General features: G+C 47.3%; 1 protein-coding gene across 1 annotated transcript; it reads right to left on the bottom strand.

Annotated features, from left to right (window-relative positions):
- Window positions 1-1,299: 1,299 nt before the first annotated feature.
- Window positions 1,300-18,337, bottom strand: CDCP2 (CUB domain containing protein 2). The gene is made up of 7 exons (XM_025051882.1): window positions 18,257-18,337; window positions 18,002-18,166; window positions 11,775-12,122; window positions 8,957-9,292; window positions 7,599-7,952; window positions 4,487-4,665; window positions 1,300-1,880 (listed from the first exon to the last, which is right to left on the bottom strand). The coding sequence occupies exons 2-7, from the start codon at window positions 18,078-18,080 to the stop codon at window positions 1,554-1,556; spliced, it is 1,623 nt and encodes a 540-aa protein (XP_024907650.1). The 5' UTR covers window positions 18,081-18,166; window positions 18,257-18,337; the 3' UTR covers window positions 1,300-1,553.
- Between the last annotated feature and the right edge of the window lie 385 nt (window positions 18,338-18,722).

Consider the following 18,722-nt stretch of genomic DNA (forward strand, 5'->3'; position numbering starts at 1 on the left):
CATAGAATCAAAGCGAGTTGCCCAGGCTCACACAGTTAATAATAAGAAGAAATTGGACTTGAACCTGGGGTCCTAAGAGGCTCCAGCTCAGGAGGACATTAGTTCTTAGGAGGACTTTAGTTTTCCTAATGTCCAGGCACCTCTTTTTCCCTTACTTAATTTATTTCTTACTTTGTTGGCTCTCTTCTCTCTAGTCCTTCTCTCCTCAAGTTAGGAACACACCCACCTTGCCCAACCCTGATTCTGCTACACTCAACTGCAAGCACCTCGAAGGCAGGCGTTTCCTTGAGGTGTTGACTGCTATGTGCCTGGAGCCTGTCACAAGAACAGGTACAAGCTGGACATCAATGAATGTTGGGCTACAATTGTTTAAGTTGATACTCGTGGTCAGCACGATCAATTTGGAGATTTCTATTACTGTGAAAAGACTCACTTCAGTGATTCTTGATGCAAATATACAGGTGAGCAAAAGAACATGGTGTATTATAAATGCATTTTTTTTTAATTTTCTGTTAATAAGATTGCTCCACTTCTTGGTATGTAGAGCTTTTGGAGGGATGGACCATTTGCAGATGTATGCCAGAAGTCTTCTCATAGGGCAGCACTGGGAACCCAGCCCCTGCTCCCTGTGATGGGAACTTAGAAAAACGTGGGTGAACTGGAGTAGCTCTGAGTAAATTCAATGGCAGGAGAAGGTCCAAAGGGCTCCCAAGAGAATTCATCTGGGAGGAAGGGTGGGCTGCTGATCTAAGTTCAACATCAGGGGTGAGGAGGACAGAGACGGATGAGACTTCAATCAGCTTTTCAGTCAAGGATCAAAAGATACTTAAGGAAAAACTCCAAAGTGAAAGAGACACCAGTTCTCGGCCAGCCACGCTGCTGAGCAGTGTCGGTCTGCTTGTGGGTTTATACAGGGGTCTGACCCAGCAGGGCTTTGCCACCTTGGCGGGCGGGCATTCAATAGCAACACCATGTGGTAGAGCCCAAAACCACAGCACTAGCTGGGGTTTCAGCTCCCTTTCTCGTTCTGGAGTTTGGAGGCAGGACTGGGCTGCTTTAGACGAAGTCCTCCAGGTTCTTGGATCAGTTCAACAGAGTGGAGGCCCCTGGATGAATACTGAACTTCCTGCTAATGAAGTCTTCGGATGAATGGTTAGTTGAAAAAATAAGAGGTGCCCTTATTTGTACCCTGAGTTGGTGAAGCACTCTTACAAGTTACAAAACAAGTCAGCTTTATCCACTCTGTCACCAGTGACAGTAACACACACAGTTCTTTTATATCTTTAAAATTAATAACAACAGCTGCATACACATACATGGCATGCTATAGTTTACAAAGCTTTATCGACTCATTCTCTTCTCTGAGCCTCACACCAGCCCTGTGAGATAAACATAGCAGAGTGATAATCCCTAGGAAACTGAGGCTCAGAGAGGAACGGTGACTTGCCCATGGTCACCAACAAGTCGACAAGGCCTGGTTCCTCCCCGGTTGTGTGTAGGGTCCCCAAGCTGCCTCCCAGGGATGCCAGATGCCAGGTCTGTACCCTGCCTGCTCACAGCAGCATCAGGACCACGATGGCAATGACCATGAGGACTCCGGCCAGTATGCAAAGACCCAAGAAGACAATATCACTGATGTCCTGGGCTACCGTAGCCATGGGGCCCTCCAGTGCCTCTGCCTCATCCCCGGGTGGTGCTTCCTGAAGGTGCTCGGCTGTGGCAGCGTAGGGCCCAAGCCAGTCGGAGCCGGATAGCAGGTGGACAGAAGCCTCCTTGCGCCGTGGCTCACACAGGACCTCATACTCATGGATATCCTCCTGCCCGCCAGCCGAGAAGTCGATGTACAGCACGCTGACGATCACTGAGGTGTTGTTCCTTCTCTGTGGGGGTTATGAGGCACTTGCTCACACCCGAAGGGGCTAGGGCTGACCCTGTCCCCCTATGTGTGGGAACTTGGTGCCAAGAAAGCAGAACCCAGGAGCCTAGGTTCTAGTTCCAGCTTGGCCATTGACTCCCTTCTCGCATGGAGCCTCAGTGTCCCCACCTCTAGAAGACGCACTGTGAGGGTGTCTGAAATATCAATATCAGATTTAATGGGTCATTGTTTGTCTGGCTTCAAGGAGGCAGGGTCTGTGACAGAGAGTAGCAACCCTCTCTTATTGGTACCATTAATATCTCTGTTTCACAGATGAGAAAACTGAGGCCCAGAGGTTAAACCCCTTGTCTGAAGTCCCACAGCGCACCAGTGAGAGGACATATTCTCACTCAGATCTGCCCGATTCTTAACTGTGCTCTTAGCCATCGTGCCTCACTCAAACCAAAGAACATCAGACTTTCAGGGCGCCTAGTTCAATCTCCCTTCCTTGGCAGTTTACAGATGTGACTACTGAGGCCCAGCAAAGGCAATGACGCACAGAGCTGGATCCGGAAGCCAGGTCTCCTGCCTCCCTGGTGTAATGTGACCTTCCTTCTGGAATCTTTCTCCCAATTATGTCTGTAGCAATTGTGCGTCTCTGCTGTTGAGTCCCTGATCACTGGAGTGGCACCACCTTAAGGTTGAGAAGAGCCATTGAGGAGTGAGAAGTGGGGGACTTGGCACACTGCTGCCCCCTCACCCCGACACATGAGGGAGGCGGGAGTCAAGTTGCCCTGAGATGGTAGGGTGTTTGGGCTGGGGACTGGGGGGCAGTATATTGGTGGGCAGTCTGATGTGGTCTGGAGCAAGTTGCTGCAGTGACGCAAGGCTACTGTCCCTCCCCTCTCCAAATCTGGAGCAGTCATTACTTTCTTCAGGCTGCCCAACTGCTCCTGCCCAGTGGTGGCACTTCTGAGATGAGACTTCTAAAAATCAAAGCTGCCTGAAACAGAGTGAGCGGTCATGAGCAGTAGGAAGCTGCTATGGCTGGACACTTTGGAGAAAGGTGTGAAGGGGAGGCACAAATCTGGGGTTTTGTAGACAAGTGACCTCGAGGGTCTCTTCCAACTCTGGGTTTCCAAAAGGCTCTGAGTCCACGTTCCCATGGACTGCATTTGTTCCCTCAGCCCGGCTGCCACCATACTCTCAGACTGGCATCCTGGAATTTTGTGATACAGAATCGTGACATAGGGCAAAGAAAGATAGGACCCGAGAGTGTAAAGGGATCCAGTGAAAGGGTGGAAGTGAATCTACATAATAAAGAAGGGAGAAAAAATCATAAAATGGGAGTTCAGGAAAGTGTTTGATGAGTGAGAAGCTTGAGGAGGAAGGAAAAGCCACACAAGATAAGGTGTTATAGTTATGAAGTCAAGTCTGCAATATTTGTTAAGAGATGTTTGGAAAGGCTGTCATTGTTTTTGGCCATTGGACCTGTGCATCGTTGAAAGCAACTCAGTGCAGACTGGTCCTCGGGAGTCTAGGCTTTTAAGGGGTACACTAAGAATCCATAACTGAGTCTAAAATCCTCAGCTTTTATGTTTCTATGATACTGATTCCAAGATTCTGTGATTCCGTGGGTCCATGCTCTGGTGGTGGTTCTGTGACTCTAAGTGCCTGTGAGTCCCTCCTAGATTTCACCAGTCCCTGCTTCTGTGGGTCCCTGTCTCCATCATTTCCTGACTCTGAAGAAAGTGAGGTTCTGCTCCAAAGAAAATCCCCAGAGGATTAGGGCATGGAGTAGGAGTAAGGGCAGATTATCTGAGCAGCCAAGACTGAGAGGTAGACCGGAGGGGCCAGGGGCATGTATTCAGTTAATGTTGACGGGTGGAGGAATACAGTTCTCTGGAAAACACATGATTTCTGCTAAGCCAGTCTGGCAAATCCCCGATACCAAGGCTGGGGTAGGATGGGGCTCTCCCTGATAGAAGCCACTGTCCCTTCTCCCCCTTTCCCCTGCCTGACCTGTCCCTAAGAAGACAAACATCTAGGGTGCTTGAGCCACTGCCCAGAGACTCTCGAGGGCCCAAATCCAGGTTCAAAGTCTCCAAAATACAAGCATCGTGGAAAAAATTCATTTGCAAGCCTTGTTGCCTTTGGAGGGAGGTGGATCCTGTTACTTGAAGGGCCCTTTTGTTTTGCAGTGCCCAGGGAAGAATTTGGATCACAAGGTCAGGGAAGGGTTGAGCAGGAGGCAGCCGGGCTCACTCACAGCTCTGCATGTTAAAAGGGTGAGGACTCCGTGGCCCTGGGGAGCTCCAGGAAGAAGGAGGGGAACAGCCGGAAGCCTTTGGAGATGGTCAGCCCACAGGGCTTTGTGGGAGGAGCCTCCACTAGGGGGTTGTTGGAGGTTGTACAGTGGGACCCCTTTTCTGTCTCCCATGTTTGAGCTCTTTGTTGTGTCTACACTGAGCAAGTTTGTTGAGGGAAAGCCAATAGGGGCTGAGTTCTGCATGCAGGCTTGTGCAGTCACCAGTCAGCCAGGAAGAGAAGCTGAATTCTCAGGAATGGCAGGTGACTTTCAGCAGGGGTCAGAGGTCCTCCTTCATGCCTGCCTTCCTCCCCCAGCCGTACCTGAGACTCGGTGCCACAGGTGTCAAAGCGGGCCTGGATCCGGAAGGTGCTGCCGACTTCCTGGGCAGCACAGCGCCTGCTGCCCAGGTACACCTGGGTCCGCCCCAGTGGGGCCAGCGCCTGGGCAGAGATCAGGATCTGGAAGTCCGTGCGGGAGCAGCTCACATTCATGGGTACAACTGAGGACAGGAGGGAGGAGCTGGAGGCCTTCAAGACAGGCACTCTGACCCCCCACTCTCCTCAAGCCCCCATCCAAGGGTGGTAGATGGGAAAACTGAGCCCAGAGCAGGGATGGCTCTCATGCAGTCTCATAGGGACATTTTACATGCTTTACTCCATTTAACTCCATCAGCTGATGAGCTGCCCAGGGCAGGCACCACGCATGCTTCTTAGGGTTCTCTGAGTCCAGCACAGAGCTTAGCAGGCACGGTGGATGCTGAATGAATGATTGATTAAATGAATGAATATTCTTAGTCATAATAAAAGCTTCTATTTGCTGATAACTTTGCCACGTGTCAAGCAATTCATTCAATCAGTTAACCAATATTTACTGATGGCCTCCTATGCGCAGGCACTAGTCTAAGCACCACAGATACAGAAATGGAAAAAAAAACCAGCCAAACATTCCCACCCTCTTGGAGCTTACACTGTAGTTGGGCGAGGGGGCAATAAATATGCAAAATATACCTAAGCACCAGAGTGGTCTGAAGGAAACCAAGCAAAGAAAGGCAAGGAGAGCAGGGTTTGGGGTAGGGGAGTGTTGAGGAGTGGGGTAGGTGTACAGTTTTGAAAAAAGGTGGTCAAGGAAGCCTCACTCTGTCCTCACAATGACCCCATGAGGTGAACATGACTAAACTCAATCTACAGTTTCAGAAACTGAAGCTCTAAGAGGTGAAATTTGCAGTGGTTGATTTGGGACTTTAAGCATCGAGTCTGTAGGATTCCAGAGGTCCTGGTCTCTCTCCCCTCTCTAGTGGCCCCCTGCACTCTCCAGGCCAGGACAGTGTGACTCTAAGTGTCTGGGTCTTTGCACGCATGTGTGCATGTGTGCAGGTGTGTGTCTGTGGGCAGCGCTTGCTGGAACAGGGGTGAGCACGGGAGAAAGGAAAGGGGTGACGGGTGGAAGGAAAAGGAAAGAGCTGGCAGGCAGAGGCCTGGAACTCTCAACTCCTCTTCGGGAAATGCCTCAGACATATTTCAGCCTCTGGTGTCTGGGCAGTTGGGGATTTATGGGCCTGCCGTCTCCCACGATGATCTTGGTGGCGCTGAACTGTGTGTCACCCCTGATTGATGCCGAAGCTGTCCTCCAGTCAGGAGGCCGCCTGCAGCCTGGGCCACATCTGGCACCTTGCCCAGCACAAGTGCCCCTGTCTGACCCTGGGCTCCCATAGAGATTGGGCAGGGAGGCGGTGTGGGGTGGGAGCGAGGCCCCTGGCCCTGAACTGGAGCCAGGGTTAGAGCTGCTCCACCCTCAGTCTCTGGAGGCACCAAAAGGAAAAGGGACTTGTTTGAGATCACACAGAGCTGGGAGAGGACCCAGGCCTGGAAATAAGACTGTGGGAGACAAAAGGGACTTTAAAGCTCCTTTGGCCAATGTCCTCGTTTTACAGGTGGAAAAACTTAGACGCTCGGGGAGAAAGCGACCTGCCAGCTAGCTGTGTGGCAGAGCTGCATGGCAGCTGGCTCTCCAGAGTGCAATGGAGAAGAGGATTGCTCTAACAGAGTGGCAGTTTTTCTCCTTCCGTTTAGGGATGGAGCTGACTGAGGTTCAGAGAGGGTGGGCCTGCCCAGGTCACTTCACTGCCGCTTGCTTGCTGCTGCTCTACTGTTTCCTTCCCCATCTCTGGGACCCCAAACTCCTTTTGTTTATGAGGTAAGGAGAGAGGAAAGATTTTTCTCTCAGGCCTGAAGCACCTGAGAGAAAGACACCCTCAGCAAAGAGGTCCTCAAAGCCAAACACTGTGACCTGTGTCACCTCATTTCATCTTAACGACTGCCCGTCTAGGGCATTCATCAACCCCTTCTACAGATGAGCCCCTGTGGATGGTCAATAAATTGCAGCATGTGGACGTGGCCTTGATCTGTCTGAGCTTAGCTCTGGGCCCCCTCCCCCGGCCTGCTCAGCCACACAAAAAGGCAGCGAATTGAGTTCTAGTCTTAGCTGTGCCACCCACTACCGTGTGACTGCAGTGAAGGCCCTTCCTCTCTCTGTACCGCCGTTTCCATATCTGCGCAACAAGAGCTTCGGCCTCGTCAGGCAGAGGGCAAAATGCTTCCGGAGTACAGGCATTTCTGGACCCATGGCCCAGAGAAAGGTGATGAGAGAGCAAAGAAATAGTGAACACTGTCGGCTGGTAAATCTAACTGGCACTCTGGAGGCTGGGAAAGCCGAGTATCAACTTCTCCAGCCTCCTCTGCAGTTAGGCATGTCCATCTGACCAAGTTCAAACCGATAAGACCAAGAAGAAGTCTTTTGAGGGCTTCTGAAAATGCTTTTACTTTCCCGATAAAGAGACATTTGTGGCTGGCACCCCTCCTATCCTCTTCCAGCCTTGAACATGGACATGATGCCTGGAGTTGTGGCAGCCATTTTGCAGTCATGAGGCCAGGAGAATTCCAGAGATACTATTTGGGACAACACAGTAGCTGCCTAGCTTCAGACTTCTTGTTGTGTGAGGAAAACAAAGGCCATTTGTTCAAAGCACTGTCAGTCAGGCCTTCTGACTGATACAAGCAAAGCTTGTTACATCTCCGTGGTTATACCAATTATTTATCGTAAACAATATTATCATATTTTGTCTTACCCTTAGGTACAAAGGATCAACCGTAGTACAAGAGAGGCCAGATAGGGAGGGATTAGGGATCATGGAGTTGGAAGCTGGAAAAGTAAGGCCCTGCAATAGTGGAAATGAGCGAGCAAGGGCCACACTGGTACCAAAGGTCCCAAGGCGGGAGTCAGCAGTGGTGGAGCCACCCGGGAACGGCTTGGGGGAAACCATTCATGAGAATCAGGACAAGTCAGTGGCATATAGGAAGGAAGCTGTAAAGACCTGGGACCCCCCACCTCACCTTCTCCCCACCCAGCACACCCAGCCCCTCAACCCCAACTGACCTCCAATGTAGGCCACAGAGAAGCCCCTGTGGGCGGTGCTGCGGTCTGTGTGCAGAAGAAGCAGGAGCTGGTTGTGGCTTGAGGTGACCGGTGGTGGCAGCTGACGGCCACACCAATTCCCCAGAAGGGGCGCCTCCTCGCTGGCCCCATCAAAGGCTGACAGGTGGTCAAAGTCACAGGTCTTGGTCAGGCTGTTGGGCCCTTCCAGTTCCAGGTCCAGGAAGAACACCTTGACCCGGTATCCAGGAGGCAGGCGGATGGTCCAGTGACACCGGATGTTGTTGGGGTAGGAGATGGGGTACCGTGGGCTGGAGAAGTTACCCTTCACCATTGTGTATACCTCCTGGCATTCTCCTGGGGAAGAGTGGGTGGAAGGAGCAATGGTGAGAAGGGTGGGGGTTTATCTCCCTCTGCAGCCACACTTGGGCAGCAGGTGCTACACAGGTTCTAACATCACACTGGAAGGTTGTGGGCACCATGGCCAGCAAACCATACAATTGATCCCAAAGCCTGCTTTAAACTGAAACTAGCTGAAAGCTGGCACCCTCATTCCAATTGACAATCCCTTTCAAGACTGTTGGCACTGCTAGAAATTCAATAACCCCACCTAATACCTGTCCTCAGAGAAGAGTTCAAACTTCGACTTGACAGACGAGGTTGTTCATGATCTGACCTTTCTCCTTTTCTCACTGCCCTCAACCACCCCTACCTTCCAGCCTTACCAAACATCCAGTACTACGAGCATACCAAATCCTCTCTGTCCTCCATGCCTTTGCCTATGCCGATCCCCCTTCTAGGAACACCCGTCTCTTCCTTCTGCCTCTGCTTAACTCTTTCAAAGCACCGCCAATCACTCTCCTCCTCCAGGACGTCCTCCATGATTCTTACTGTTACATAGGTCACAGTGAGTTGTCATTGTCTATTTCCTTTTCCATCTCCTTTCATAGAGAGCAAACACCCCACAGATTTGTTCATACACTTGTACAAACACTAATTAAATACCTACTATGTGGCAAGTACAAAGATAAGCCCATAGGAATTCACAGTCAGACAGAGGAAATTGACATACAAACCACGCACAGAAGGGACGTGTTAGATTATCGCTGTGAAAAAACTTCCGTAACGAGTCGAAGGAAGGGATGAATTCTGAATGAATCGGGAAGTCTTCACAGAGGAGGTGACATGTTTATGCCTTGGTGTTGGCCAGGCAGGGAAGGGTGAGCATTCCAGACAGAAAAAGAGCAAGAAGCTCAAAGCCCGGAGGCAGGACATGGTAACTCTCTCTCCCCACGAGCATACTGGGGAGCCAGGAGCTCAGCATGCAGAGGAGATTGGGGTGCACCTTCATCCCCTCCTACCTGAGAAGTAGTAGGCCTTGAAGCCCCGGCCTCCAATGTTAAAGTCGGACTTGAACACCACCTGCAGCTCGTGGCCCAGTGACACCAGAGAGGGGGGCCTGGTGCTGCCACAGTAGTGTTGCCCACTCGCAAGGCCAGGTCCCCCAAGCACAGCCACATAGTCATAGGTGCACTCTTCATTGCCTTCCACCTGGAAGTCCACGAAAACCAGCTTGACGGTGGCGGGGCCCACAGCCCGGATCACCCAGTGGCACTCCACATTGTTGGGGTAGTTGTTGGGGTAGTCAGGGCTGGCGAGGACCCCCGACAGGCCCGTCAGGACGCCACCACACACATCTGCAAGGAAGCCCACTTGAACTGAATTTCCTCTCCCCCCATGGCTCCCCAACCCCCTTCCTTGGGAACCAGTCAACCCTCAACATGCCACTCCCAGAAGTATTTCAAGGGAACTTCATCACCGTCTACTGAGTGCCTGCTACGTGGCAGGCACAGGCCTGGCACTTAGCACCTATGCCATCTTTTTTAAGCTGTTCCCATAACCCAATGAGGGATGCATGGTGATTTTTCTCATTTTACAGTTGGAAAAAGGAGGCACAGAGAAGTTATGTAACTTACCAGCGTGAGTTTGGGTTCACCCAGACAGACCCTGAGACAAGGATTTGAGCGCGGAGTGTATTTGGGAGATGCAGGGGACCCCATGCGGGGAGGGAGGGAGTGAACACCACCAAAGGGGAGGGAAGGGGAGATGGCTACTAAAGGGCATTGACAAACCAGCTGTTGAGCCATGTTGGGGAACTCTGGGGAATGATGTAGAGCACACACGTCAGTTATGCCACCTGAAGGTATGGGAGCTGCTGTGGGAAGAAGTGACTCATGAAGACTTCAGAAAAAGCCCTCAAGCAAAGAGATGAGAGGGTTGGCAGGAGCCACTAAAGCAGCAAGTCCCAAGAGACCTGGACAGGGCCCTGACAGCAGGTCACCCAGCTGGTAACATAGAGAATGGGGTTTGATTAACTGCACAGCCTGTGCACTCAACCTTGTGATACTCACTGTCCCCTCTTAACGGGCCAATGGGGTACAGAGGCTGAGGTGCCTGAGTTCAGATGTGTCATCAAACCTCCCTATTAGATGAGAAAACTGAGGCTTAGAGAGAACCTCTAATGAAGTAGAGATGGGCTTGAAGTCTGAAAACAAGTGTCCTCCCAATTCTGCCTTATCTTAGCTGTGTGACCCTGGGCAAGTAACCCAGCCTCTCTGAGCCTCATGGGAATATTAGAAATCATAAGACCTGGGAGGGGCACACTTGGATGTATTTCCTGACACTCCAGAATCTTTCCCCATAGCGTAGCTTGTGAAAGGAGCACTGTTGCGTGGCTAAGGACTTGACTTCTTGTCCCAGTGTTTCCGCTCTGAGCTGTATGAACTTGGGAAGGTGCATTCTCTCTCTGGTCTCAGATTTATTGTTTGTGAAATGAGAGGGCAAGTTTCAGCAGTCTGTGAGATCTTTTCCAAGGCTAAGACCCATAGTCAAGCCTTTTGAACTGTGCTCTGGGACTCCACCGTGGCCCTCTGGTGCATCTATCTGCAGGCATCTGGTGCAAATTTCATTTTTATGTTGTATTAAAACTATTTTTTAATGCAGTGAAAGACAATGTCCACAGTCACATGTCTTACATATAAAAATTTAACTTATTGGAAGCCATCAATATTGACTTATGTTTTCAATGACTGGCTTACAATAAGTAAATGTTAAAAATATGAACTTACAAAGTAAATGCATACTGCTAAAATGCCGCCTTTATCTCTTTTATAAATCAGAGGTTAACATAAGGTTTTATTTGGTATATGAGTACTCCTGTTCTAAAAAATGTTGGAATACATTGCCCATGATATTATGACATTGATGAAGGTTATGACATCTTAACCTTCTAAAAACCTAACAGTTTAAAATTCCAAAACTGTGATTAGACAATTCTGTAATTCTTGTGCTTTAGCATTCTAAAATTTGATGCCTCTAATGCCAGAGGGAAGTGGTGTCCCACCTGACCCTCCCCTGCCATCCTCTTGGTTGCTGTTGGTGGACCCCGTGTACCAGAAGCCTCGGTGGTTGTCTATTGCTTGAACTGCCATGAATAAGGCCTTTGGCTTTGGCTTTGGAAGAAGGCAGGAGGTTTGAGTCTGTGCAGAGGAGTCTAAGTATAGGAGGATTGAGTCAAGGAGAAAGATAAGGAGAGCAAGGCCTCTGCTCCCTTCTCTAGACGGAGGGGCAGGTTGCAAGCCCAGTTGGAGGAGGGAAGGGTTAAAGACCTCAGATATAAGAAACGAGTTCAGGAAAGGTTTGGGGAGGGAGAGTGTGACCAGCTCCACATGGGCCCTCTGGCCCCTTCCACTCTGGGAGTTAGGGGAAGGGAGGTCCTGAGCCTGTGAAATGATAGGATGTGCAGAGAAATGATAGATGTCAGCAGCAGTGGCAGCATGGCATCCCCTCCTGTGTCCTGATGCCATGGCATGGGATAGGAAGGATAATGATAGAAAAATATAAGAGGCCTCATTCCTGAACACAGTGAGACCCTCTGGGGCTCCCAGGAATAATGGAGGGAGACATGGGGAGTGTTGCTGTGAGGGTTGAAAACCTCCAGCTACCAAGACTACAAATGGAGGCTGCCTTTGTCCCCTGAGCTACAAGAAGAGGGTCATCCAGGTTATGGAGCAACCTACATGAGAAGATGCCGAGACCCGGCAAGTCTCAGCTTAGCCTCCCTGCTCTCTTCTCGCCTCCATCCCAGGGCCACCCTCTCCGCTGCTGAGTCCCCCTTGCCTTTCTGGTAGCCTGCGGAAAAGCCGCGGCTAGCCACGTGCTTGTCTGAGTGGAAGATGACAGACATGACATGCCAGGAGGAGGCGAAGGGTGGCGGGGGCACCTGACCGCAGAACCTCCCCAGAAGGTTGCCCTTGTCTCCTGCGGCCCCATTGTAGATCTCCAGGAAGTCGAAGCCACAGGTGTCATGGTACTCCAGGTCAAAGGTGTGGAAGGTGAGCAGCACGGAGGAGCCCTCAGCCACTACGATCAGCCAGCTACATTCCGTGTTGTAGGGGTAGAGCCTGGGGAAGTTGGGGCTGGAGAAGTTTCCAGAAGGTGCTGAAAGCACACCCCCACATTTGACACCTGAGGCAAGAGGGAAGAATGGCTCAGAGTCAGTGCTGGGGTCTTGCGTGGTGGGACCAGCTACAAAGCTCAGTCCCTGGGATGGGATGAAAAAGCATGAGGCCATCCATGGTCCCAAATCAATTCATTTATTCATGTATTTGTCCATTTATTTACTTATTCTTCAAATACTTAACAGGCACTCTTATATTCATTCAATGAATATTGTTTGAGTGCAAGGCATTGTTCTAAGTGCTGGGGTTACAGCAGAAACAAAACAGACAAAAATTCCTGCCCTTGTGGAATTTACATTCTGGTGGAAAAGACAGACAGTAAACATAATAAGTAAAATATAGAGCATATAAAATAGTGATAAGTGCTATGGGGGAAAATAAAGCACAGAAAGGAGACAGGACGTGTCAGGATGGGCCTATAATTTTAGATAAAATAGTGCTATATGCCTGGCCCTAGATATGTGCAGGAGGGAATTTAAAAATTAAAAATAATAATAACCCTTCCCATCGCCCTGAGTGAAAATTTGCACAACAAGGTTAAAAGTACATCCTAGTATGTACATATTTGTTTATATTTGAAAAAGGGAAACAATGAAAGAAAAGGAATAAAATTTATTCTGTAAGGGGAGAAGCAAACAGGAGGAAAGAGGCAAGCATGACTGCTAGACCTCTTTAAATGCAACTTGTTTTATAATTTTGACTTTATAAATAATATTAATGAAAAATTTAAATTATCAAAAAAAATTTAAATAACCCCTAAATATCCCAAACTAAAAAAAATAAACTTAACTATTTATCAAGTTGGAGGCACATTCACCTGGGGAAAAATGATTTTAAGTGATTTTGAAAGACACTATATTTATTGTATATTCCTCGTGGGATATATCCCAAGGGCAAAATTAATCACGAAGAAATCTTAAGTACCTTCAGTCAATTGATTATTAGTAATAATAGTAAATACTATTACTGTATTTTATATATTAGAATAAAGCAAGAATGTTAATGTCAACAGAAACTAAGATTTTTCAGTGTAAGAATGATATAAATATAAAATTTAAAAATTAAGTAAAACCTTTGTAATCCTTAATTTGAATTGGAAACATCAGTATGAATTAAAGATTTTTTTCTAAAAAAATTAATTTCCTAACTCTGTTCACTAAAAAGTCCTAAAACCAAAGATATTCCAGTAGTTTTGTACCCTAGGCCGTAGATTAGGATTATTATATCTAACTAAAATGAACCAGAGCTCCTTAGAGAAATGGTGGGTCTAGGACAGGAAATATACAGAACACTCTCAGGACACCTTGTCACACCAGAAAAGCAAAGAAGCTACCAAAGACTGCTAGGATTGTGTCAAAAGACACAGGGACCTACCTGAAGGAGCTCCCACTGGCTAGAGAAGGTATAATTTGAGCATCAGAAAAGAATAATGACTGCAGTGAATTGAAATACATTAAATACATAAAAATTCATGAATGCATAATGCAACTCAAAAGAAATTAAAAAGAATCTCATTAGTTTCTTTTAGAGGTTGCTGGGACACAAATTCTTTTTTTTTTTTTTTAATTGATCTGTAGAAATAGAATTAGGCATCTACTTTGCTTTTCCTGTTGTGGACTTTATTCAGCAAAACCAAATAGCTGATGAAGGAAAATTGTTATTTATATTAGACTGCAGAAAGAATAACCACATTAGGAAAAAAAAATTTGCAAACCTTAATGAAATAATCATCATCAATGTCTGTTCTAATCACTGAGTAAAAGATAAATAATGAGAGGTAAAACCTAGATGGTTGGGTAGATGGATATTCCCTGTAAAATGCTTCCAACTTTGCTAAATATTTGAAAATTCTTATAATTAAAAAAATACCAAAAAAGTTAATTTCATAGGTAATAAAATGAAAAGGCAACCTGTGGAATGGGAGAAAATATCTGCAAATCATACAACTCAATAGCAACTAAATAGTCTGATTAAAAATGGGCAGAGAAACTGAATAGAAATTTTTCCAAAGAAGACATACAAATGGCCAACAGTTACATGAAAAGGTGCTCGACATCACTAATCATCAGAGAAATGCAAATCAAAACCACAATGAGATATCACTTCATATCCGTTACAATGGCTATTATCAAAAAACCGAGATAACAAGTGTTGGTGAGGATGTGGAGAAAAGGGAAACAGTGCACTACTGTTGGTAGGAATGTAAAATGATGCAGCCACTATGGCAAACATACGGAGGTTCTTCAAAAAATTAAAATTAGAACTACCATATGATCCAGCAATCCCACTTATCAGTGTACATCCACAAGAAATGAAGCAGGATATCAAAGAATTATCTGTACTCTGGTGTTCATTGCAACATTATTTATAATAACCAAGATATGGAAACAGTCTAAGTGTCCACTGATGAATGAATGGATAAAGAAAATGTGGTCTGTGTATGTGTGTGTATATATATATATATACACACATACACACATATATATGTATATATACACAATAGAATTCAAAGAAGGCCATCCATTCATTTACGACAACATGGGTGGACCTTGAGGACATTATACTAAATGAAATAAGTCAGACAGAGAAAGACAAGTACTATATGATATCACTTATATGTGGAATATTAAAAAAAAAAAAAGTAGAAAAGTGGTTGCCAGAAGAGATTGGTAATAAAAAAAAAAAAAAAAGAGGAAGAGACTCAAGAGTTAAATATCAGCCAAATGTAACATATAGACCTTGTTTGGATTCTGATTTGAACTAACCAATTGTAATGAGTTTGGGTTTTTTGGCAATAGTTGGAGAAAACTGAATATGAACTCAATATTAAATAAAATTAAGGAAATATACCATTATAATGATATTGTGAATATATGTATATGTATATGCATATATGCGCATATATGTATATATATGTATATATACGTATATATGTATATGTATGTATGTGTATATATATGTATACATATATATGTGTATATATACATATCTTTCTCTGTTAGAGATACATTCTGAAATATTTATGATAAAATAATATATCTGGATTGGCTTTAAATTTCTCCAGACCCCCCAAAATGGATGGGAGAAAAGAAACAAGACAAGCAGAATGTTGATAATTGTTGAAGGCAGTTGTTGGAGACAAAGAGATTCATTATACTATTTTCTCTACTTTGTGTGTGTTTGAAATTTTTCATAATTAAAAGTTAAAAAAATAGCTAATGAATTCTTAGTCATCTTCTCAGTGAGGCTTTTCCCAACCACCCTATTTACAATATAACCCTCCATACCCCTATACTCCTCTTTTCTGCTACATTTTTTTCCGTAGCACTTTCCAATATACTGTACATTTCACTTGTTTGGTTCTTCGTTAGTCTCTCTCCACAAAAATGTAAGCTCTCTGAGAGCAGGAATTTTTGTCTGTTTTCTTCTCTGCTGTATCCCAAGCACGTAGAACAGTACCAGGCCTAAAGCAGGTGCTCAATGCATATTTGCTGAATGAATAAGTGAATGATCTTACATCATCCTCACAATAGCCCCATAAAATAGACAGGGCAGGTGTTACTGACTTCATTTTACAAATGAGAAATCTGAGGCGCAGAAAAGGAAGTAACTTGCTGTAGCTGACGGCTATCATTTTGGTCTGCCCGGCATCACCTCTTGCAAGAACACACCCCCTCTGTTAGACACCGGGTCGCGCTGACTCTGTGTGGTAAAACCTCTGGCCCAGGGGTTGACACATGACCCAGCTGGGCAATCCTGGGGCTCCGATCACCACCGCAGTGACTGGCCTAAGGAGTGGGCTTGTGCTCTAGGCCAGGCCAGAGTCCTGCTACAAATGCCCGGAGGAGAACCCTGTGCTCCCTGGTATAAGGAGAGCCCTGGACAGGACCATGCTCAGGGCCCATTGAGAAAGCTTGTCAGTAGATGGCAAGAATCATGTAAAAAGTGGAAATGGCCCTGAAGCCAAGATGCCCTGGCTGCAGGCATCCTTGAGCCTAGCTAAGCGACATTCCTGCCTCCCTGGTTACAGAGCCAATGCATTCTTCTTTTTGCTTAAACTCATTCTGGTTGGGTTCCTGTCACTTGCAACTAAAAGCATCCTAAAGAATACCCTTAACCAGAGTCCCTGTAAGAGAAAACACGCTCTCCAAGCATGTGCCCTGTCCCAGGGTTGTGCTGATTCAGAATGGGCCCCTACCTGAGAGCTCACGGTGGGAGGACAGGGGTTGGGAAGTCACACAAATGAGACAAAGTCATGCAATGTGATGGCACTGTAACCATGTAGGGGCTCTGGGGTCCAGAAGAAGGAAGGCCAGTCTTGCTAGGGCCAGCACTATTAGGGGAGGGACAAGATTCGTAGAGGAGGTAATATTTGGGTTTGACTAGGAGGAAAGAGAAAGTTTTGTTAGCTGGGAAGATTTGGAGGGAGGAAATGGCATGAACAATGGCTCAGATCCACCATCATTTAGCCTCCTGAGCCTCGATCGTGCACCTGTGAAGTGGGGATAATGACGCCTCCCTTGCTTGGTGGCTGTGAACACTGATGACATAAAGCCATGCAAGGGTTACCAGATACACACCTAGTTCACATTATTGAATCCTTTCCTGGCCCCTGGGGCAGACCAGGGCAAGAACAGTGTCTGATTCATGCCTTTATTGCAGGAGGGAGGACAGAGGGACATTCTGCCCAGTGCCTGTCTTGTCCATTCCCGGCCATGTCCATGGACAGGAAAAGTTATGAGAGTGTCAGAGCAGAAGTCCTATGACCCAGGAGGCCCTGGGTTCCACCACAGGTGAAGGCCTTGTCCTCTAGGACTCAGCCAGGCACCCTGACCTCCAAGGTAACCCCAAGGCTACTAAAACCATGGTGGGCTAGAAAATGAAAACAGCTAGCTCCTCCCACCACATAGGCATGAAGCCAGATGCCTGGGTGTTCAGCTCATCTGTGCCACCAACAAGGTGACAGGCAAGTTATGTTTCCTTCCTGAGCCCCCTTGAGCCAAGAAAACAAGGCACTGATGGCTGTTTGCATGCCTTTTTGAGACAGGTGAAATGATATCACCTTCACTTCACAGACAGGCACATACCACTCGTGGGAGCTAGAGCAGCACAAAATGGCCTGGGATCAGAGTGTTAGCTGGGTTCTGGGAGCTCCAAGGAGAGAGCATGAGGCTGATGAAGGGACATGGAAAGCTTCCTGGAAGAGGTGGTGTTTGACCTGAGCTTGATGGATGAGCCAGAAGTTCTAAGGTGGAAAAAGAGAAAAGGGACCTCCCAGGCAGAGGGGCCAGTGGATGCAAGCCCCGAGGGTGAAGCATCTCCACAAGGGAGTGCGACCCTTTGACAGAGCACAGGATGCCCAGCGGACAAAGGGAACTGAGGGTGGATATTAAATAGAAATCAGAGACAATACTCAGAGGGCACTAAATACCATAATAAGGAGCTTCGATTTCACTTGGCTGGCAGCGGGGGAGTACAGCAGGCTCTCAGGAACAAAATAAAGACTCTTGCCAGCAACAAACCTTCAAATCTTAGTTCTCTGAGCCATTTTCTTTGCCCTTGGAAACCATACAGGCTTGGACAGGTTACTTAACTTCTCTTGCCCTCAGTTTCCTCATCTGTAAAATGGGAGACTAATACCCACCTTGAAGTTTATTGTGAAGTTTAAACACAATCATATATGTAAAGCATCCAGCACATATCAGGCACTTGGTAGATATTGTTTTTCCCCATTTCAGAAACAAATCTATCCTTGATTCAACCAAGTCCCCCAGAAGGACCTCTTGCTTTCTGGCCTCCCACGTAGAAACCTCCTGAGACTCCAGTTGCTGCCTGCCCATTCTTTTCTCCCTCCTCCAGGTCCTGCCTGTCCCAGGGAGTGCCTACCTTTCATGGCTTGAGCCCTGGGGCCCGGGCCCAGCAATGCCACTGCCAGCAGCAGACAGGACCTCAGTTGTGCCAGCATCTCCTCACTGGGGGACTCCCACAAGTCTGCAGCGTTCCAGACAGGCCAGGATCTGAGGGTCCGGAACAGGGGAAAGAGAGGTGAGGCTGAAAAGGCCTCCAAGTTAATGGTGGTGTGAATAATTCAGTGGCCCCTCGAATTAGTAAGTTGATCCCCAGGTGCTTCCTTCACTCCACCCTAAGGTGACGGATCTAGTGTCACCAGGTTTACACTTTCTGAGATCTGCACTGGCCACATTGCATTGAGAAGAGAAGCAAACTGGGGCTGGAAGAGAATCTGGTGATGGAGAAGGGGCATGAGTTTGGGGTCTAGGTAGATCTGGAATGCAGTTATCTAGGTGACCTGGAACAAGTTATCTAACTCCTCTGGGTCTTGGTCTTACTCATCTGTCCAATGGGGCCATTCAGCCGTGCCTATAGGGCTATGGAAATGAACTGTGATAATATATGCTAAAACACAGAGTGGGCACTCGCTATAAGTTTTTCCTATTCCCCACCATGGGGGAATTGAGTTGAAAGCGGCCTCTAACGGGGCAAGTGGGACAAGCATCCTTCAGACATGCTTAGATTAGCTCAGAGGGAGAGCAAAGGAGGTTGTAGTGGACGGCTGACGAGGGAAAAGCCTTTTCGTGGAAGAATGCAG

This window comes from Pteropus alecto, unplaced genomic scaffold (assembly GCF_000325575.1).
Source record: "Pteropus alecto unplaced genomic scaffold, ASM32557v1 scaffold25, whole genome shotgun sequence".
Lineage (NCBI taxonomy): Eukaryota > Metazoa > Chordata > Mammalia > Chiroptera > Pteropodidae > Pteropus > Pteropus alecto.

Bases quoted from the DNA above. Each gene is read 5' to 3' on its own strand.
- CDCP2 (XM_025051882.1), bottom strand. From the start codon at position 18,080: ATGCTGGCACAACTGAGGTCCTGTCTGCTGCTGGCAGTGGCATTGCTG. The intron at 9,293-11,774 runs GCAAGGGGGACT...GCTTCCTTGCAG, and splicing joins TTCCGCAGGCTACCAGAAAG to ATGTGTGTGGTGGCGTCCTG. The intron at 1,881-4,486 runs GTACGGCTGGGG...TAACCCCCACAG, and splicing joins CCTGTGGCACCGAGTCTCAG to AGAAGGAACAACACCTCAGT.